General features: G+C 47.4%; 1 gene segment (V, D, J or C); it reads left to right on the top strand.

The window, feature by feature from the left end:
* The first annotated feature begins 1652 nt into the window (after window positions 1-1652).
* On the top strand, window positions 1653-22776 carry LOC119961138. The segment is given in 8 exon segments: window positions 1653-1718; window positions 1847-2159; window positions 2819-2825; window positions 3384-3426; window positions 17961-18260; window positions 18460-18771; window positions 19392-19700; window positions 22327-22776. Coding segments are annotated over 8 exon segments (1722 nt in total).
* The last annotated feature ends 496 nt before the right edge of the window (window positions 22777-23272 follow it).

Below are 23272 nucleotides of genomic sequence, written 5' to 3'. Positions count from 1 at the left end.
CTGGGTAGATTTGTTTATAAATAGTTCTCATTGACAATGTTAAGAGTTTGAAGTTGGCTTGCAGCCAAGCGGTCAGTACTGAGCCAACAGATCTCTGAAAAAAAATCCAGATGCTTCCTGTAAACAACATTGAACATTCGAGCCTCCCTGACTGCAGGCGGCTGGATTGCTGCCAAATACTGTGTGGGGCAGATTAACCTGAATATGAATGGATTAAATGGGATTGATCCATTCAAACAATAAATGTTTAGTCGCACATGAAGTAAATGTTTTAAATGGTGTTCCATCTAAATAAATATATTCGGTGAATGTTCTGTTCACTCTTAGAATAAACATGATCGGAAAATAGTAAATTGACTCGTGCTATTTAATTTATATAAGTTCCGAGTAAAGGTCACTCTAGTTATGAAAGTCCGTTTGTGAAGAACCTAATGAAGTGAGAGTGAGTGGTGTTGATGGGCCCAATCCACAAGCCCAATAAAATGAGGGGAATTGCAAAAAATATAAGTTGAAATAAAAGAAAATCATAAAAGTGCTCAAAACCCGCCGGAATTCCTGGAATATTCTTCGAGTTGTTGACCCCATTTAAACGGTGGAGTCTCTTATACCTGATCAGCACCGTGTTCTGTACAGTTTAATTTGTGCTGATTTCCATTATTTAACAGTCCCTCTTATTGCTGCCAATGAGTGGAGAAATGACCAGTTCATGACCTGCTTCAGTGGAAGATAAAACATTTATTCCTGTGATATTGTGTAATATGCCGCAAAGTCCTGATATCCTGTGTTCCCAACACCAGTGAATGTTAGACAGCCGGTGGTCAGTAAAATTAGCGGCAATGATTTAGATGCTGAATGATAACTTTGCTATCGCCGCGTCCGTTCTGATTCATTAACTTCTCTGTCAAAAGCTGATGTGAATTTTATGTTTCTCTGTCAACTCACTGCTCAATAATCTGGCAAGCGGCTTCTTTTACCGCCAATGTTCACACAACTGTCTGAGGCTCAGGGGCAGTTCGAGAAATAGCAGGAGAGACATTGTGCAATGTTAGAGTTTCTTCTTGTCCCCAGACCTCCATTGTTTAATGATAGTCGTGCACCATTTAAATCGAATCACTTTATTCATTGCCCGTATTTAGTTACAGAATTAGAGAACAACTCTTCTGATAAATTATAAGTTATTGTTTTAATTGGATAGAGACCCAGAGTTGTTGCAAATTAGACAGACAGACGTCTTATTCCCTGTTAATATAATTCCATCTGTTTGTGATCATCCACTTATGTTGGAGTGCAGAAATAAAGGACTGAATTTACAATGGAATTAAGTTTAATTAACAGATGCGAAAATATAATTTCACCAATAGGATGACGAGAGACATTACAATGAATCCAGTCAGACAAACAAATATCCCGATACATATAAATGTCTATTTTAATAATAACCTATAGTAAATCTCTGGGTCCTTTCAGTTGTTGGGGGGGGGGGGGGTGGGTGGAAAGTGGGACGTGGATCCAGGCGCCGCCTCCACCAGGGAATCAACAGGCGGCGCCTGGAAAGCCGCCCCCTTCTGCCGGGTATTTAAATGCCGCTCACTGGGACCCGAATCCAACAGTCCGGGAGCTGGTTTGTTCACTGAGTTCCTGACACAACCATTTCCCCCAAATTACCAGAAGGATGAGGTGGGCCATTTCTCTCAGTTTGTTGCTGACTTTCTTATCCCGTGAGTAGTTTTTATTGTCCAAGTCTCTCACTGTTACTGTCTCAGTGTTAGTCTCTCTCTAGAATGTTCCAGAGTCACCAATCATTTCTCCAGCATTAATCCTCGGGCTTTTTGATATATTTTTACAGGTGTCCAGTCGGATGTTGTGTTGACTCAGCCAGAGGCAGAGACCGGGCGTCCCGGAGGCTCCCTGACACTGACCTGTAAAACCAGCGGCTTCAATCTCGGCAGCTACTGGATGGGTTGGATCCGCCAGGTTCCCGGCCAGGGGCTGGAGTGGCTGCTTCTGTACTATAGTTCATCAAGCAGCAACCACTACGCCCCAGCAATTAAAGATCGATTCACTGCGTCCAAAGACACTTCAAACAACATCTTCTCTTTGGCCATGAGGAGCCTGAAGACCGAAGACACCGCCATCTATTACTGTGCAAGATGGCCACAGTGAGAGGAACCAGGGCTGGACCCGCACAAGAACAGCTCGGGAGGGAATTCAGCAACTTGCTCCTTAACCTGAAGGTCAGCACTTGATTCAAATCTAATATTAATGTCAGTGATCAGAGTCAAAACACAAGCTGCTTCTTACATAACTAACACAGAGAAAATTAAACAGTAAAACCGAACACACTAATCGATCTAATAGGATGAGCTTTTGTCTGTTTATATTTATTGTTAACAGTTTCATCAATGAGAGACTTGGCTATAATCCTAGCTTTATTATTTCCGATACTTGGGAAAATCGATGTACATTGGGTTTGATAAACTGCTGTATAAATAGTAAATTAGATCAGAAGTAAACGTGTATTTGAAGTGAATATTGAGCGGCAGGACTGAACAGAGAGTGAGTGCAGTTTTTGTGCGGGTGTCTGTCACTGTGACTACAGCAGTGGGTCACAGTGCTGTGCACAGCGACATCCTCATACAAAAACCTCAGTGGAAGAGCTTGTTCAAATTGGTGATCAGCGCCACAGCAGGATCGTCAAAGTAAATGAGTTTTAAATAAAACAAAGTTTGGAAGTAATATTAGTTTGCAAAAAGGTATAAAAATCTTCCACTTTATCTCTGTTGACCGACTCGCTAAATCTGCACAGAGGGTTTAAAAGTGTTCCGATCCTCTTTATAAATGTAATGACCAGGAGAAGCTGAAATAACTCACCCATTCGCTCTCGGAAGAGACAGAGTTAGTTTTTGAGGGAGCAGTGAAATTAAATATCTGTATTTTATAGTTAACAGTCTGCCGCAGTATTTGACACGCTGTGTCTCACTGTGATAACTGGGGCACAGCAGTTACTGTCAATACAAAAAGCCCCTCAGCACTAATTAACTGAAGCTGGGTCAGTGCTCGCGTTTATAATCCAACTTTATTCACAGTGAAGTATTACTGTCCAGCACTGACAAAATGATAAGAATTAATATGGAAATTTGGTGGTCGTTATTTAGTCACAGTTGGTGTTTTCAATAGCATTTCCATGTCTGAAATATAAAACATTCAGTCATTTATGAAGCGATAACGGTATCCACAAATATTCATATAATTTCCTGAAAATTAATCGTGAATTTTCTTTGCCGTTGGTTTGTGAATATTTAAAATAATGGTGGATTTCTGTCTATTTTGTGCAGGTGCGGTTATTGTATAGAGCTGCCCAGGGAATGTGACACTGTGACTACTTCGACTACTGGGGACAAGGCACCATGGTGACGGTAACTGCAGGTAAGAACCATTCTGTCATTTACCAACTGTTTTACTTGAGTATTTGTTTTATATTTTTCTGCATTTTCAAAATCCATTCGTTCACTGAAATGTGTTTTGGTGGATCATGTGTTGCGATGTTGTTGCAATGTTTCATTTGATTCTGCTGAAAGGGGGATATAGAATCCCGCGGTTTCTTGACAGAAAGATGCTGCTGAGGGATTCAGTCCCTGTTTGCTGTGATTTGATGTTTATTTGCTGAGGATACTGTGTGGCTGGGTTAGTTTAAATACAAAACGTGTGTTTTTACGATGTTTAATCTCGGTTCTATCTAATGTCTGCAGTTTGTACCGTCTTCTGCACAAATGTTTGAGATCTAACCCAATATTAACAAAATGTGCTAAAGTTTCTCCATTATCTTATTGAATATGATCCGCTTACTGACAATGCTGATGTAATTATTCCATTTTTGTGTTTCGTTTAATTCTTCATTCATTTGATGACATGAGGGTTTGGTGCATTCTGGTTTGAGATTTTCTTGCAATGTTTCATTTGATTCTGTTGAAAGGGTTTGTAGAACTGAGCTGCTTCTCTATGGTGTTTCACTCCTTCGGTGATGTGTTTTGGTGTTTTTCTGCTGAGGAATGTTTTTGGCTGACTTTGAATCGGATGACTTGTGAAACGGTTTGGCGTGTCTGTATTGTTTCAACTCGGTGACACTGAGCAGTTACACGGTTTGTGATTGAATGCAGAGTATACGTGTTGGAAACTGCTTGGTGCAGGCTTGTAGGCAGAGAACAGGGAGGCTGTTTCTGCATCTTGAAAAAAAAGTGAAAATTGCAGATTAAACTAAGCCACGTTCTACGACAAAGCCTTTCCGAGCACAGGTTGTTGCTGCAATCACAGTTTGACGTTTGTGCAATGTTTCATCTCCGTGGCATCTGATGGTTGCAGCTTTTACCATCTCCTGCAAACATTAAAAGCATTTAAATGTGTTTGAAAAATGACTCAATATGAAAAATATGGTAAAGTTCCAATAATTCTTTGTTGTTAATATTCCAGCTCCTCACAATGCTATTGCTGTTATTCCACATTTCTGTTTAGTTTAATAATTCAATGGCGACGAGCTGCTTTGCTGGATATTGATATTTTCTTGCAATATTAAGTTTGATCCAGTTCGATGTAGAATTGAGCTGCTTCTCCATAAACGAGTTTCAGTCCTTCATTGATATGATTTCGTGTTTTGTTCTTCTGAGGAAATTGTGTATCTGGGTGACTTTAAATTATTAAGATTGGTAAAACGGTTCAGCGTTTCTGCATTGTTTCTGCATTGTTTAAACTCGGTGACACTGAGCGGCTTCTGGTTGAATGCAAACAGTCTAGGCGTTTGAAAATGCTTGAAGGGCGATTGTCGGGAGAAAACAGCCAGGTTTAAGAAAATAATCTAATAAAGATATATTGATGCATTTTGTAATTTTAACTGATGCTTCCAGATTAAACGAAATAGTGACTGAAACGCCCATGCAGAACATAGTAACAATTATATTATTCAAACAATTGCAATGCGGTGATACAACTCCATATTAACCAAAGGTTATTTTATATTAATATAATTCATCATTAATCACCTTTAACAATCCTGCTGTGTTCTGCACGAGGTTAACATGACCGGATAGGTTTCTAGGCTGGAAATACTTTGTAATTCCAGTTATTCTATTATTTCTGTGGCGCGGCAACCATATTATCCCTTCACTGTAATGCGTAGTTGGATAGCGAGGTAATTATCGCTAATCTAACCTGAAACCGTTTTCTGAGATGTGGAAGTCGCTGCCAATCAAGGAATTGTTCCGATGATTTTATTTATATTATAGGAAAGTTCAGATTGCGTATGGCATTAGATTGAAAAGTAAAAGCTTGAATGTCAAACCGATTTATTTATTTACAAAAGGTTAACAGTACCTTTGCATTTTATAGTGACATCCTGTCTCCCACGGCTGTGCTCGACACACGATAGAATTATAGGAAGAACAGATGATAGGAAAGAAGGAATGATTATATCTCAGCTTTAGGCTTAAATTTTATTAAATGCTAAATTCAACAACAAATTATCCACTCCACTTGCTCATAATGGGTCAGTTTTGCAAATGATTTGAATAAATATTACTGAGCTGTTCCCGTTATATGCATTACTTTCTGAGAATAGATGGAGTTTATGATTTATCAATGTGTTCAGAAAGGCGCATATTTTACACATTTGTAGGTCGAATAGAGCAATTGGAGTAAAAAATAAAATAAAATGTGAATAGAGTCAAGTAAATGTTAAGATGTTTCCATCAAGTAAGTTGGAGTTTATTGTTCAACATTATTTGATTGTCAGGTTGTTTTAATTAAATCCCAATTATTTCACAAAGCTCTGGGTAAAAACAATTTGGGGATTATTGAATACTATTTTTACTATATTTATTATTATAGTACAGATAATCGAATAAAGAATTAGCTGACAATTAACAGTAACTTACAGTACAATATCAGTGAGAATTAATTCAGCATAAATGACCTCCTACAATTGAGTTGTATCCTGGCGTGCAATATCTCAAATGTTTTAGAGAATTTTAATAATATCTGAAATTAATTTAGGAAACAATACATTTCTTTACACTGCTGTGTGCAGCCAGATTATTTTGCTGATTACATTCTTTTGCCCTGATTCTTTTTCTGATTACATTTAATTGTGATTTTAGATCATATCAGTGGGTAATGTGAATGTTTCCTGGTTTGTTTAATTATTGCCCTGTCACTGAGTCACTGTTCCGTCATTAATCTACCCTGAATCTGTATATTTAATCTGCTCATTTTCAGCAAAACTACTTTTTGCCCAATTATCGAGTTTTGAGATAGAGAGAAATAGTTAAAAACCGAATGCAGTTTTGAAATTAATGTCAGTTTAATTTCAAATAAGTCACTAAATTATTGTTGTCGGAAGTTGGCCATTGATCAATTAGAATCAAACAGTTTCATGAAACTTACAGATTGAACAGATCTATCTGCTGGAACTCGATTGTTGCCATTTGTGTCTGTTCAGTTTCTGTGCGTGCGGTCACTGTGCTGGGACCAGGAATCTTCCTGACTGGTTGTAAATCTTCTGCTTCATTTTCCAGTATTTCAGGGAGTACAATTTGATCAAGTCCTTCAATAGAACTTTTATATGTGTGGAATGTGGAAATTATACTTGATGCTTGACTAGGCGACTCAGAAAGGGGATTCCAAACCCAGATTGTGACAGTCAGAAAGAATTCAGCAACGCCAGACAGGCTGGAGAAGGAGATTTGGTTGATTTTTAAGCAGTGATATATCGGTCTTGGGAATTTTCGATTCGGCAATGCAGAGAGCGATTTATTGGGTTACATTCCGTGCTATGGCAGTCCTTGATCTATTTAATGGGTCAGTGCAACGGAGAAATCCCTTTGCATTTTATTTTTAATCCTATCCTAGGATTCTGGAGGCGCTGGCAAGGCCAGATTGTATTATATATGCCTAAGGGTTCTTGGGAAAGTTTTGATGTGAAGCATCCTTGAACAGCTGCAGTCCATGTGGTGGAGGTATATCTGCAATATTGCTAGGGAGGGAGGTCCAGAATTTTGACTCGGCGACAGTGAAGGATTGGCAGTATACTTCCGAATCAGGATGGTGAGTGTCTTGGAAGGGAACTTGCAGGTTTTGGTGCACCCATACATCGATACAAACACATACATACTCTCGCTCTCTTACACACATTCTCTCACATCCTCACACAAACTCATTCTCTCACACACATAATCACAATACTTCTTTCAAACATACACACTGTGCCTCGCACGCAATCACACACTCACAATCTCATTCTCAGACACACTGTGATGATCTGTCACTCACACGCTCTCTCACTCACACACGCTCTATCTCACACGCACTCTCTTTCACCAAATCTCTGACACACCTTGCCTCTCTCTCTCTCACACTCTCAGACACACAGACCGTCTCGCTCCCTCACATACATGCATAATCGCTCTTCAAATGTAGCATTTTTTCTTTCAGGCTCTCTCTCACACATATTCCCTCTTATACACACAGACACAATATCTCAGACGCACACAAACTCGTCAACATATTATTATCCTCTCGCTCTCACGCACTCTCACACGTGCACCCTGGCACATGCCCTCTCTCTCTCTCTCTCATGGACACGGTCTCATTCTCTCTATGACACACAATCTATCTCTCTCTTTCAGGCATGCGGTATCTCACACTCTCTCTCACACATTCGCTCTCTCTCTGACACACACACTCTCTCAGATGCACATTCTTTCTCTCACACACTCCCTCTCTATGGCAGACACACTATCTCAGACACACAGATCTCTCTCTCCCACACACAGTCTCACATCCATAATCGCTCTTCAAACATAATCATTCCTTCTTTCACACACATAATCTCAAACATACTACTGTATCTCTCTCCCTTTCTCTCACACACACTTCCACAGACACTCACACGCAACCTGTCACACACATACATTCTCTCATCTGCTCTCTCTCAGGCACACTGTGTCACGTGTCTCTCTCACCCACAATCTCTCTCTTTCGCACATGCACACTCTCATACACAAACACACACATACTCACACAAACACTTATTTCTCTCGTGAGCACCGGGTGCTCCGGCTTCCTCCCACAGTCCAAAGATGTGCAGGTTAGGTGGATTGGCCATGCTAAATTGCCCTTAGTGTCCAAAATTGCCCTTAGTGTTGAGTGGGGTTACTGGGTTCTGGGGATAGAGTAGAGTTGTTGACCTTGGGTAGGGTGCTCTTTCCAAGAGCTGGTGCAGACACGATGGGCTGAATGGCCTCCTTCTGCACTGTAAATTCTATGTAAATACTCCATCACACGTTCTCAGAAACACACAAACGCGCCCCCACATTCTGTCTCTTTCTGACACACCCTCACTCACACACCCTCACTCACACACCCTCACTCACACCCCTCACTTACATCCCCACCCTCACTCACACACCCTCACTCACTCACACCCCTCACTCACACATCCTCACTCACACACCCTCACTCACTCCCACACCCTCACTCGCTCACACACCCTCACTCACACAGCCTCACTCACTCACACACCCTCACTCAATCACACCCTCACTCACTCACACACCCTCACTCACTCACACACCCTCACTCACACACCTTCACTCACTCACACCCCTCACTCACACACCCTCACTCACACACCCTCCCTCACTCACATCCCTCACTGACCCACCCACCCTCACTCATCCACCCTCACTCACACATCCTCACTCACACACACTCACTCACACGTCCTCGCTCACACACCCTCACTCACTCACACCCCTCACTCACACACCCTCCTCACTCACACACCCTCATTCACACACCCTCACTCACACACCCTCACTCACACATCCTCACTCACTCACACCCCTCACTCACACCCCCACCCTCACTCTCACACCCTCACTCACTTACACCCCTCACTCACACCCCCACCCTCACTCACACACCCTCACTCACTCACACCCCTCACTCACACACCCTCACTCACACACCCTCACTCACTCACACCTCTCACTGACCCACCCACCCTCACTCATCCACCCTCACTCACACACGCTCACTCACTCACACCCCTCACTCACACACCCTCACTCATCCACACTCACTCACACCCCTCACTCACACACCCTCACTCACTCACACCCCTCACTCACACACCCTCACTCACTCACACCCCTCACTCACACACCCTCACTCACTCACACCCCTCACTGACCCACCCACCCTCAGTCATCCACCCTCACTCACACATCCTCACTCACACATACTGACTCACACATCCTCACTCACACACACTCACTCGGACGCACTCACAACACTTCCTGAATCCCTCTCACTCACCTACTCTCCCTCGCCCACTCTCACTCACTCACACAGTCTCACTCACACACACTCGCTCACATACCATCACTCACTCAAACAGCATCACTCACTATAACACCCTCACTCACCATCTCTCTCACTCACTTATTGACTCACACTTGCTAGCCCAACCTAAATTGCTCACTCTCATTCACCCCACTCATCCACACACCCTCACTCCACCTTAGCCACAGACACTGATTCACTCACCCACCCTCACACACTCACACTCATTCACGTACCCTCACTAACCCACCCACCCTCACTTACCTACGCTCAGTCACACACCCTCACACACTCACCCTCATTCACTTACCCTCACTCATCCACCCTCATGTACTCACGCTCAGTCACACACCCTCACACACTCACCCTCATTCACTTACGCTCACCCACCCATGCTCACTCACCCTCACTCACACTGTCCTCACTTCCTCACCCCCATTCATTCACCCACCCACCCTCACTCTCCTCATTCAGTAACTTACCCTCACTCAGTCACCCACACTCACTAACACACTCACACACCCACTTTCACTCACCCACTCTCATTCACTCAACCTCACTGACGCCCACAATCACTCACCTCACTCACTCACTCTCTCACTCACACTCACCTCCCTCAGTAAACTACCCTAACTCAGCCCCACTCACTCAACATAACACCCACCATCACTCCCCCATCCTCTCGCATTTGCCCACCCTGACTCACTACCCTCACTCACACAGCCTCACTCACACAGCCTCACTCACACAGCCTCACTCACACAGCCTCATTCACACACCCTCACTCACCCACCCTCACTCACACCCCCTCACTCACACACCCTCACTCACACACCCTTACTCACACACTCTCACTCACACACCCTCACTCACACACCCTCACTCACACAGCCTCACTCACATACCCTCACTCACACAGCTTCACTCACACACCCTCACTCACACACTCTCACTCACACACCCTCACTCACACAGCCCTCACACCTCACTCACACAGCCTCACTCACACACCCTCACTCACACACCCTCAGCCACACACCCTCACTCACACAGCCTCACTCACACAGCCTGACTCACACACCCTCACTCACACAGCCTCATTCACACAGCCTCACTCACACAGCCTCACTCACACAGCCTCACTCACAGCCTCACTCACTATCCTCACTCACACAGCCTCACTCACACAGCCTCACCCACACACCCTCACTCACACACCCTCACTCACACAGCCTCACTCACACAGCCTCACTCACACAGCCTCACTCACAGCCTCACTCACTATCCTCACTCACACAACCTCACTCACACAGCCTCACTCACACACCCTCACTCACACAGTCTCACTCACACAGCCTCACTCACACACCCTCACTCACACAGCCTTACTCACACAGTCTCACTCACACACCCTCACTCACACACCCTCACTCACACACCCTCACTCACACACCCTCACTCACACACCCTCACTCACCCAGCCTCCCTCACACAGCCTCACCCACACACCCTCCCTCACACACCCTCACTCACACACCCTCACTCACACACCCTCACTCACACGCCCTCACTCACACACCCTCACTCACACAGCCTCACCCACACACCCTCACTCACACACCCTCACTCACACAGTCTCACTCACACAGTCTCACTCACACAGCCTCACTCACACAGCCTCACTCACACACTCTCACTCACACAGCATCACACACACAGCCTCACTCGCACATCCTCACTCACACATCCTCACTCACACACCCTCACTCACACAGCCTCACTCACACAGCCTCACTCACACACACTCACTTTCAGACCCTCACTCACACAGCCTCACTCACACAGCCTCACTCACACAGCCTCACTCACACACCCTCACTCACACAGCCTCACTCACACACCCTCACTCACACACCTTCACTCACACACCCTCACTCACACACCCTCACTCACACAGCCTCACACACCCACCCTCAGTCAGACAGACTCACTCACACACCCTCACTCACACACCCTCACTCACACACCCTCACTCACACAGCCTCACCCACACAGCCTCACTCACACAGCCTCACTCACACACCCTCACTCACACACCCTCACTCACACAGCCTCACTCACACAGCCTCACTCACACAGCCTCACTCACACAGCCTCACTCACACAGCCTCACTCACACACCCTCACTCACACACCCTCACTAACACAGCCTCACTCACACAGCCTCACTCACACAGCCTCACTCACACACCCTCACACACACACGCTCACTCACACAGCCTCACTCACACAGCCTCACTCACCCAGCCTTCCTCACACAGCCTCACCCACACAGCCTCACTCACACACGCTCACTCACACACCCTCACTCACACAGCCTCACTCACACACCCTCACTCACACACCCTCACTCACACACCCTCACTCACACAGCATCTCACACACAGCCTCACTCACACAGCCTCACTCACACAGCCTCACTCACACACCCTCACTCACAAACCCTCACTCACACAGCCTCACTCACACACCCTCACTCACACACCCTCACTCACACACACTCACTCACACAGCCTCACTCACACACCCTCACTCACACACCATCTCTTACACAGCCTCACTGACACAGCCTCACTCACACAGCCTCACTCACACAGCCTCACTCACACACCCTCACTCACACAGCCTCACTCACACACCCTCACTCACACACACTCACTCACACAGCCTCACTCACACACCCTCACTCACACACCATCTCTTACACAGCCTCACTCACACAGCCTCACTCACACAGCCTCACTCACACAGCCTCACTCACACACCCTCACTCACACAGCCTCACTCACACAGCCTCACTCATACAGTCTCCCTCACAAGGCGTCTCTCACCCACCATTTCCCATGCCACCCTTATTTACACACACTCATGCACCCACACTTTTTCACCTGCTCTCAGTCACCGTCACTTACACACACTCACTTACCATCACACACACACCCTCATTAACTCACTCACCATCACTCACCCAACCTCATTAAATCACCCTCTCTCCCTCTCTCACCCTTACTCACTCATGCACCCACTCTCATTCACTCCCTCATTCTCACCCATCCACACTTATTCTCTCATTCACCCTTACTCACTCAAACATTATCACATACGCTCCCTCACTCACCCACACTCATGCTCCACCGCTCATACGCCCTCACTCACCCATGTTCACCCACTAATTCTGTTACAAACCTCGTTCACAGCCACACTCATACAGCCTTAACCACCCTCACTTATTCACTCTCACTCATTCACCCTCACGCATTGACCTTCACTCATTCACCCTCCCCATTCACTCACCCGCAGTCACCAATCCTGCCTCACCCACCTTCACCCACTCACCTTCACCACACAACTTCACTCACAAACTCACCCTCCAGGCCTCACTCACCCATCCTCACTTATTTTCCACCTCTCACTCACTGTCCCTCACCCATCATGACTCACTCACCCTCAGTGACACACCCTCACCCAATTACCCTCACTCAGTCAACCCCCCCATTCTCTCCCACTCATCCACACTCTCATATCCTCAATCACCCAACTCACTCACCCACACTCACTCCCCTACCCTCACTCAGTTACTCACTCACCCGCACTCACTCTCCTACCCTCACTCAGTTACTCACTCACACACACTCACTCTCCTACCGTCACTCAGTTATCCACTCACCCGCACTCACTCTCCCACCCTCACTCAGTTACTCACTCACCCGTACTCACTCTCCCACCCTCACTCAGTTACTCACTCACCCACACTCACTCTCCTACCCTCACTCAGTTACTCACTCACCCGCACTCACTCTCCCACCCTCACTCAGTTACTCACTCACCCGCACTCACTCTCCTGCCCTCACTCAGTTACTCACTCACCCGCACTCACTCTCCTACCTTCACTCAGTTACTGAGTCACCCGCAGTCACTCTCCTCCCCTCACTCAGTTACTCACTCACCCACACTGACTCTCCTACCCTCACTCAGTTACCCACTCACCTGCAGTCACTCTCCTACCCTCACTCAGTTACTCACTCACGCGCACTCACTCTCCTACCCTCACTCAGTTACTCGCTCACTCTCTTCATTCTCTCTTATTCACGGTCCCTAAATCAGCGAGGGAATGACTGGAACGAGAGAGAAAGAGAGAATTAGGGCGAGACATGATCACGAGAGGTGCCCAGATATGTCTGTTGGCCCGGGATTGGGGAGAGCCGGGGGATAGTTCAGAGAGTCGGGAGAAAGCGCCTGAGCCGGGAGAAAGCGCTGGAACCGAGAGAAAGAACAAGAAGGCAGGGAAAGGGCAGGAAAGGGGGTGGTGGCAGTGGCGTGCAGAGGGGGGGGGGGGGGGCGACGGTGCGTTGGCCCCGGGCATCCATTGGATGGGGGCATCAATCAGAGGCTATTGCTCTCCCCAATGTCACGCAGATGCCTACATTTTTCCACCTGAATTTAACAAATTGTTTTGCTAAGGTGGGGGCGTCACAATCAAATCCAGTGACTACCGACATGTACCTTGTGTCAGGGTGAGGTGACTGAGCTCCCAGACTCCCCCGCGGTGGGGAAACCGCTCTATCTGCCACGCGGGCGGGCGGCCCGGGACTGCGCATGTCCAAGGGAGGGGGAGCTCCTCACATGCAGGGAAAGGTCCCGCCCCCTGATCTGCGTGCTGAGATGTTAACCAATGAAAAAAGATTGAGGACTGGAGGGACTGTGGTTCTCCAGCCAATCAGAGCGCGGGCTTTGTGTGAGTGATAATTGAGCTTTCACACCGAAGGAATCTTCCTCCTGTCTCCAACATCTGTGAGTAAAACACTTTCTTTTCTCCGCCTTTCCATTTCTTTTTTCATTCTGACCATCAATTGGTCATTTGCAGCAACTGAAGGGAAAGGAAGTGAATCCAGGGAGGGTTCAGACTCTGGAAAGCTTGGCCCAGGTCTCTCTCTTAAAAATATTGACATCCTTTGCTCCCTCAGTTTGACACATGAAATGAAATGAAAATCGCTTATTGTCAGGGGCTGTTTAGCACAGGGCTACATTGCTGGCTTTGAAAGCAGACCAAGGCAAGCCAGCAGCACGATTCGATTCCTGTAACAGCCTCCCCAAACAGGCGCTGGAATGTGGCGAATGCGGAATGTGACAATAAGCGATTTTCATTTCATTTTTAAAAAAATTTAGATTACCCAATTATTTTTTCCAATTAAGGGGCAATTTAGCGTGTCCAATCCACCTACTCTGCACATTTTTGGGTTGTGGGGGCGAAACCCACGCAGACACGGGGAGAATGTGCAAACTCCACACGGACAGTGACCCAGAGCCGGGATCGAACCTGGGACCTCAGCTCGTGAGGCGGTTGTGCTAACCACTAGGCCACCGTGCTGCCCTGATTTTCATTTCATAAGTAGGCTTCAAATGAAGCTACTGTGAAAAGCCCCTAGTATTGACCAGGACACGGGGGTAACTCCCCTGCTCTTCTTCAAAATAGTGGCTGTGGGATCTTCAACATCCACCTAATAGGGACAGACAGAGCCTCAGTTTAACAACTTATTTGAAAGAAGGCTGTTCTGACAGTGCAGCACTCCCTCAGTTCTGAGTGTGATCAGGGATTCAGTCATTCACCCCAACTGCTGACACACCAGCGAGTTCACTCTGGGGAGAGGCTGTTCACCTGCTTTGTGTGTGGGAAGAGATTCTCTCAATTCTCTAATTCTCTCAATTAGGCAGCTCGGTAGCATGGTGGTTCGCATAAATGCTTCACAGCTCCAGGGTCCCAGGTTCGATTCCCAGCTGGGTCACTGTCTGTGTGGAGTCTGCACGTCCTCCCCGTATGTGCGTGGGTTTCCTCCGGGTGCTCCGGTTTCCTCCCACAGTCCAAAGATGTGCAGGGTTAGGTGGATTGGCCATGCTAAATTGTCCATAGTGTCCTAAAAAGTAAGGTTAAGGGGGGGGGGGGTTGTTGGGGGTTACGGGTATAGGGTGGATACGTGGGTTTGAGTGGGGTGATCATTGCTCGGCACAATATTGAGGGCCGAAGGGCCTGTTCTGTGCTGCACTGTTCTATCTATAACCAACCTGCTGACACACCAGAGAGTTCACTCCGGGAAGAGGCCGTTCACCTGCAGTGTGTGTGGGAGGGGATTCACTCAGCCATCCATCCTGCTGAGACATCAGTGAGTTCATACAGGTGAGAAGCCATTGACCTGCCCTCTGTGTGGTGAGGGATTTAGTCATTCATCCCAACTGCAGGGTAGCACGGTGGCCTAGTGGTTAGCACAACTGCCTCACGGCGCTGAGGTCCCAGGTTCGAATCGCGGCCCTGGGTCACTGTCTGTGTGGAGTTTGCACATTCTCCCCGTGTCTGTGTGGGTTTCGCCCCCACAACCCAAAAATGTGCAGAGTAGGTGGATTGGCCACACTAAATTGCCCCTTAATTGGAAAAAATAATTGGGTAATCTAAATTTAAAAAAAAAAATTCATCCCAACTGCTGAGACACCAGCGAGTTCACACTGGGGAGAGACCATTCACTGCTCTCTGCACACAGCGGTTTAGAACATCCTCTACACTGAAATGAAAATCACTTATTGTCACAAGTAGGCTTCACTGAAGTTACTGTGAAAAGCCCCTAGTCGCCACATTCCAGCGCCTGTTCAGGAGGCTGGTACGGGAAGTTATATTCAAAAAGTTTTCCTTTCTCATAATATTTCTCAGTATATTAGGCCTTATACTTGAGTCTTTGGGGCATACAATCAAGATTTGCCCCGGGCATCACCAGACCTCTGCACGCCACTTGGTGGTGGGGAGGAGGGGGGCAAGCACAGAGATGTGGGAGCCAGGGGAGAGATTCTGCGGAAAGCTCAGGGAGCCGTCGCAAAGGACAGAGAGCGGGAAGAAAGCAGAGAGAGCAGGGGAAAGGTGCCGAGAGCCGGTGGAAGGTGCAGAGAGCTGAGAGAATTGCAGTGATCGGGAAGAAACTCTGCAAAGAGTGGGCGATAAGCGGTAAGATTCCGCGCATAATAATAGCAAAAAACTGAAAGAACCGCGGAAAGCACCAGGAACCGGGGCAAACTCCAAAGAACGGGAAAAGTGAAGAGCGCATGGACAAAGCAGAACGAGATGGAGGAAAGTGCGGAGAGACAAAGGAAAAGGCAGAGATGTCGGGGAAAGCCGGAGAGCCGTCTAAAAGAGCAGACAGCTGAAAGAAAGTGAAGGGAGCAGGTGAAAGGTGCAGAGATCCAGCGGAATGGCAGAGAGATGGAGGAACGAACAGGGAGCGCGGGGCGGGGTGCGAGGGATTGCAGACAGCCCGGTCTCAGTGACAGGCGGAATGCTGTTGATTGTGACGTACCCAGCTCAGTTAGCTGGATTGTGACGTACACAGCTCAATTAGCTGGATTGTGACGTACACAGCTCAGTTAGCTGGATTGTGACGTACACAGCTCAGTTAGCTGGATTGTGACGTACACAGCTCAGTTAGCTGGATTGTGACGTACACAGCTCAGTTAGCTGGACTGTGACGTACACAGCTCAGTTAGCTGGATTGTGACGTACACCGCTCAGTTAGCTGGATTATGACGTACACAGCTCAATTAGCTGGATTGTGACGTACACAGCTCAGTTAGCTGGATTATGATGTACATAGCTCAGTTAGCTGGACGGCTGGTTCGTGATGAAGAGCGATCCCAGCAGCGCGGGTTCAATTCCTGTACCGGCTGAGGTTATTCATAGAATTGAATTTTACATAGAATTTACAGTGCAGAAGGAGGCTATTCGGCCCATCGAGTCTGCACCGGCTCTTGGAAAGAGCATCCTACCCAAGGTCAACACCTCTACCCTATCCCCATAACCCAGTAACCCTACCCAACAACTAAGGGCAATTTTGGACACTAAGGGCAATTTATCATGGCCAAGCCACCTAACCTGCACATCTTTGGATTGTGGGAGGAAACCAGAGGACCCGGAGGAAACCCACACAGACACGGGGAAGATGTGCAGTGACCCAAGCCGGAATCGATCCTGGGACCCTGGAGCTGTGAAGCGATTGTGCTATCCATAATGCTACCGTGCTGCCCATAAAGACCCCTATTCTCAACCTTGCCCCTGGCCTGAGGTGTGGTGGCCCTCGGGTTAAATCACCACCACCAGTCAGCTCTCAAAAGGAGAGGGCAGTCTCCGGGACTATGGCGGGGTTTACATTTTGGAGAACATGATGGCTGAAATAATGGGAAAAATCATCCGCTCTTCGCTTTCAATCCAATGAAATTAACATCATTCTGATTACATCAAAATGTTGTTTTTTGACAGGTGATATGGACTGAGAAAAATAGGTAAGTTTCCAATAAGGGGCCAAACAGGTGGTGATTCTCAAATGATAGAACTAATAGAAGCTGAGATGTGGACGGAGCATTTATTGGGAAAGTGTTGGAATAAACACATCATTCTCGTGAATTTTAGAAATGTTTGGTTGCTTAATAAATACAATCCCAGAGTCTAACTTGTTGAATGGGTCATTCTCTCCCAGCGACACCGTCTCCGCCCACTCTCTACAGCCTGGTCTCCTCCTGTCAGCAACACAACACCGACGGCTCCGTGACCTTCGGCTGTTTGGCGATGGACTACACCCCAGAAATCACCAGCCTTACCTGGAAGAAAGATGGGCAGCCGATCACCACTGGAGTTAAGAAATACCCGTCAGTGAGAAACAAGAAGGGAACCTACACACTGAGCAGCCAGTTAACCATCACCGAGTCAGAGGGGGAATGCAGCAAAATCAGCTGTGAGGTTCGACACAGCAGCTCAGACAAGAGCATTGGAATGACATGTAAGTGCTGTGGAATTTGTGAGAAACAGACGCTTTGATTACTTTATTTAAATCTTTGGTCATAACACATTGATGGTTCTCTTCACAGTTCTGACTCCTGCGAGAAATAGTGACAACAGAGAAACTGTTAAAATATAATTAAACATTTTATTCGTCACAACATCTTCTTCATGACATGTCTAATTTGTGTTTCTTGAAGGTCCTCCACCTGACATCCATCCAAATGTTCTCCTCACCGTGAGTTCCAATGAAGAAATCACAAGACAGAAATTTGCAACCATGGTCTGTTCAATCAACGATTTCAGTCCAAAGTCACTGACGGTGAAGTGGCTGAAGAATGGACAAGCCATGGGTTCAGGAATTGTCACCTCTCCCGCCTGTGAAGTGAACGGGAACTTCTCGGCGAGCAGTAGGCTGACAGTCTCCGCTGGGGAATGGTTCAGCAAAGCGGTCTATACCTGCCAGGTCACTCATCAAGGGCTCACCCAAAGTCACAACGTCACCGCGTCTGGTAAGAGACCAAAACAGAGGAAACAATAAATCATCCTGCACAGTAATTTACTGAAGTTAGTGCAAAGCACAGAATAACTTCTAATTTACAGCCATGTAGTTTGTGTTTCATTCTGATGTGAGAGATGCATTAGGATTGCTCACCATTCAGGATTTGATCAGTATAGATATAAATGTTTCCCTCTCACCTGAAGTAATTTAGGGAGTGAGGTGGATTTGATATCAGCTTTATCCCGAGACAGCTGATTAAATTGCAGAGGCAATGGCTGTCTGGAACCCTTTACTGAAACCAGCTCGGGACGAAGATTTTGGAAAGTTCATTCAAGATATTTATCAAGCAGCCTTCCATATTAGGGTTCTGAGATCAGGAATAGAATATTTGTATTGGGAATGCTGCAATACTGATTCATTAGAATGGTTTCGAGGCTGACTGTATTTCACAATGAGAATAGTTTTCACAACCCAAACTGGTTTTCCATTGTGTATAGAAGATTTAAAGGCGATTATTAGAGGTTGTTATTTCGAAGTTGATTTATTCCCATTGAGTGAGTGAAGGCTGAATCCTGCTGTCCTGATTCTGAAGATGAAACTTGGGTTGATTTCCATTTTTTAAATTCACAGATCCTTCCGTTTGCACTGATGCCTCAGTAACAATACTGCCACCACCAATAGAACAGGTCTTACTGGAGGCGACTGTAACCTTAACCTGCGTCATTTCGAATGCTCCTTATGGAGTCAACGTGTCCTGGAGTGAAGCGAAGAAGCCGCTGAAATCAGAGATTGCCGACCAGCCTGGGGCAGATACTGAGAGCGTGCTCAGCAAATTAAACATCTCGACACAAGCCTGGCTGAGTGGGGCTGTGTTTGACTGTGTGGCGAGCCATCAGGACCTGCCAACGCCTTTAAGAATTTCAATCCACAAAAAAATAGGTGAGCGGTGAGACTGAAGCAATAATTGAGCCATTGTGTCTATTTCCAGTGTCAGTGCAGCGGTCAGTATTTAGCATTCAGTGTATTTATGGTCCATTCTGATTGGTAATTCCACTAACTAAATACTATGGGCGTTTAGAGTTTAAGGGGGAATTTGATATGCAGATGAATGAACAATGAAACCCAACAGTGATATTGGATTTAGATGGAGCAAGACCATAGACCACAAGACTTAGGAGCAGATGTAGGTCTTTGGGCCCATCAACAGCGGCCCAGCCTTCAGTGAGATCCTGACTGATCTGATGTGATAATCTTCAACTCCTCTTTCCTGCCTTATCCCCATATCCCTTGACATATTTACTGATTTAAAATGTTTCTCTCTCAACCTTGAACATACTGAACAACCCAGAATCTACAGCCCCCTGCGTTAAATAATTCCACAGCTTCACTGCCCTCTGAGAGAGGAAATTCCTTCTCATCTCTGTCTTAAATAGGCGAACACTCACTTTGCAATTATGCACTCTGCTCCTAGACCCTCCCACAGGGGAAAACAACCTCTCAGCGTTTATCCTAATAAGCTCCCTGAGAATCTTTCATGTCTCAATTAGGTCGCCTTTATTCCTCTAAACTCCAATAAGTACAGCCCAGCCTACTTAACCTCGCCCCATAAGAAAATCCCTCCATACACGGGATCAACCACGTGATCTTTCTCCGGACTGCCTTCGATACCAATCTGTCTTCCTTAGATATGGGCACCAAAACTATTCAAAGTATATCAGGTCTTGTCTAACTAATTCCTTGTATAGTTTTAGCTAGACTTCTCCATGTTTATATTCTATTCCCTTTGAAATAAATGTCAACATTCAATTTGTCTCCATATTACCTGCAGAACTTGCTTTTTGTGGTTTCTGCACGAGGAACCCCAATTCCCCCGTTACTTAAGCTTTCTACATCTAAAACATATTCCGTTATGTTCTTCCTCCTACCGAAGTTTCAAACCTCACATTTTCCTACATTATATTCCATCTGCCAAGTTTTTGCTCGGTAACTTACGCTGTCTCTGTTCCTCTGTGGATTTTCTGTAATCGTCACCACTTGCCTTTCTACCTATTTTTCTCATCTATAAACATGGGAAACGTACATACATTTATTAAACACAGTTTTGAAATTCATGTATATTACATCTATTGACCCCCCTCCCCCCTCCTCCCCCCCCTCCCTCCCCCCCCCTCCCCCCCCTCCCCCCTCCCCCCCTCCCCCCTCCCCCCCCTCCCCCCCCTCCCCCCCCCCCTCCCCCTCCCCCCCCTCCCTCCCCCCCCCCCTCCCCCCCCTCCCTCCCCCCCTCCCCCCCCTCCCCCCCTCCCCCCCCCCTCCCCCCCTCCCTCCCCCCCTCCCCCCTCCCTCCCCCCCTCCCTCCCCCCCTCCCTCCCCCCCTCCCCCCCTCCCCCCCCTCCCCCCCTCCCCCCCCTCCCCCCCCCTCCCCCCCTCCCTCCCCCCTCCCCCCTCCCCCTCCCCCCCTCCCCCCCCCTCCCTCCCCCCTCCCCCCTCCCCCCCCCCTCCCCCCCCTCCCCCCCCTCCCCCCCCCTCCCCCCCCTCCCTCCCCCCTCCCCCCCTCCCCCCCCCTCCCTCCCCCCTCCCTCCCCCCCCCTCCCCCCCCTCCCCCCCTCCCCCCCTCCCCCCCCTCCCTCCCCCCCTCCCTCCCCCCCTCCCCCCCCTCCCCTCCCTCCCCCCTCCCTCCTCTCCCTCCCCCCCCTCCCTCCCCCCTCCCTCCCCCCTCCCCCCTCCCCCCTCCCCCCTCTCCCTCCCCTCCCCTCCCCCCTCCCCTCCCCTCCCCCCCCCCTCCCTCCATCCTTCTCGTTATCACCTCGAATAAAGGCGCTAAATTTGTCAAGCAATGATTTCCCCTTCGCGAAGCCGGGCTGACTGCTGATCATATTGAGTATTTCTAAATGTTCAGCTTTTGGATCCGTTATAATGGACTCGAACTGTTTTCCACTGACATATGTTAAGGTCCCTGGCCTGTATTTACCTGTTTTTGACTCCCTCCCCTTTTGAATAAGGGTGTCACATTGGCAGTTTTCCAATCCTCTTGAGGTAAGGTGGGAGGAGCCTGGTTTGGAGTTTAGACACCAGCACAGAACAGTTGGGCCGAATGGCCTGTTTCCCTGCTGTACATTTTCTGAAACTTACGAATCCAATATCCGTAAATTCTCAGGGAAAAGGATTGTGTCAGGGCAGCACGGTGGCCTAGTGGTTAGCATAACCGCCTCACGGCGCTGAGGTCCCAGGTTCGATCCCGGCTCTGGGTCACTGTCCGTGTGGAGTTTGCACGTTCTCCCCGTGTCTGCGTGGGTTTCGCCCCCACAACCCAAAAATGTGCAGAGTAGGTGGATTGGCCGCGCTAAATTGCCCCTTAATTGGAAAAAATAATTGGCTAATCTAAATTTATTTTAAAAAAAGGATTGTGTCCACCTCTGCTCCGAGCTGGGAACCCGGACAGATCCCAAAGTGGAAAATGGAAACCTTTAAAATCCAACACAAAACACATTTCTCCCACATCTAACCCGCGGTTCCATTGTCTCCGGAATTCCCCATTTTATTGACATTTATTGTACATTTTCTGCAGATCCCAATCCGCGGGAACCGTCCGTCTCTGTCCTCCTGCCCTCGGCTGAAGACGTCTCCGCTCAGAGATTCGTCTCCCTCAGCTGCTTAGTGAGAGGTTTCTCCCCCCGAGAGATCTTCGTCAAGTGGACCGTCAATGACAAGCCGGTGAATCCCGGGAACTACAAGAACACCGAGGTGATGGCGGAGAACGGCAATAGCTCCTTCTTCATGTACAGCCTGTTATCCATTGCAGCGGAGGAGTGGGCCAGCGGCGCTTCTTACTCCTGTGTGGTGGGACATGAAGCCATCCCCTTGAAGATCATCAACAGAACGGTTGATAAATCCAGCGGTAAACCCAGTTTTGTGAACATTTCCCTCGCTCTGATGGACACCGTTAATTCATGTCAATGAGAATCTATTGGTTATATTTTGAACTAAAATAAAAATAATAAAGATTATTTTCCTCCAATTGTGATTTAAATACACAGCCGCTTAATTAATGGAGCTTCCGCTTTGCTGATATTAGATCTGTTCAATGAGACCCGGATTTCTACAGGTCTCGGCACCAAGTCTGATACAACCAGTGCTCCCAGCTCAGATACACCCTGGGTTAGAGACAGAGTAAAACTCATTCATTCCAGGATTCAGCAAAATATCTTCATTGACTTTCCTCCCGCTGAGGAGAAATCGGATCATTCCCCATTTCAGACAAACAAACACATCACATTTAGATCTCGGTGTTCCTGCTTTTCTCATTGTCCACCCCTTTAAAATTAATGTCACCTTTAAATTGCTGTAACACACCCACTGGGAACTGAATTGAGGATCACACAGAAACATGGACCAACAATGCCCAGTCAATGAGAGGGCAAAGTGAAATTGTTAATCCACTATACCCGCACTTCCCCAACAGAGAGAGAGGGAGGGGCATTAGTTAGTCCACTGTAACCCACTTCCCCAACAAA

The sequence above is a fragment of the Scyliorhinus canicula genome, unplaced genomic scaffold (genome assembly GCF_902713615.1).
Source record: "Scyliorhinus canicula unplaced genomic scaffold, sScyCan1.1, whole genome shotgun sequence".
Lineage (NCBI taxonomy): Eukaryota > Metazoa > Chordata > Chondrichthyes > Carcharhiniformes > Scyliorhinidae > Scyliorhinus > Scyliorhinus canicula.
Note: the sequence above shows the minus strand (reverse complement) of the source record. Positions and strands in the feature narration are given on the sequence as shown.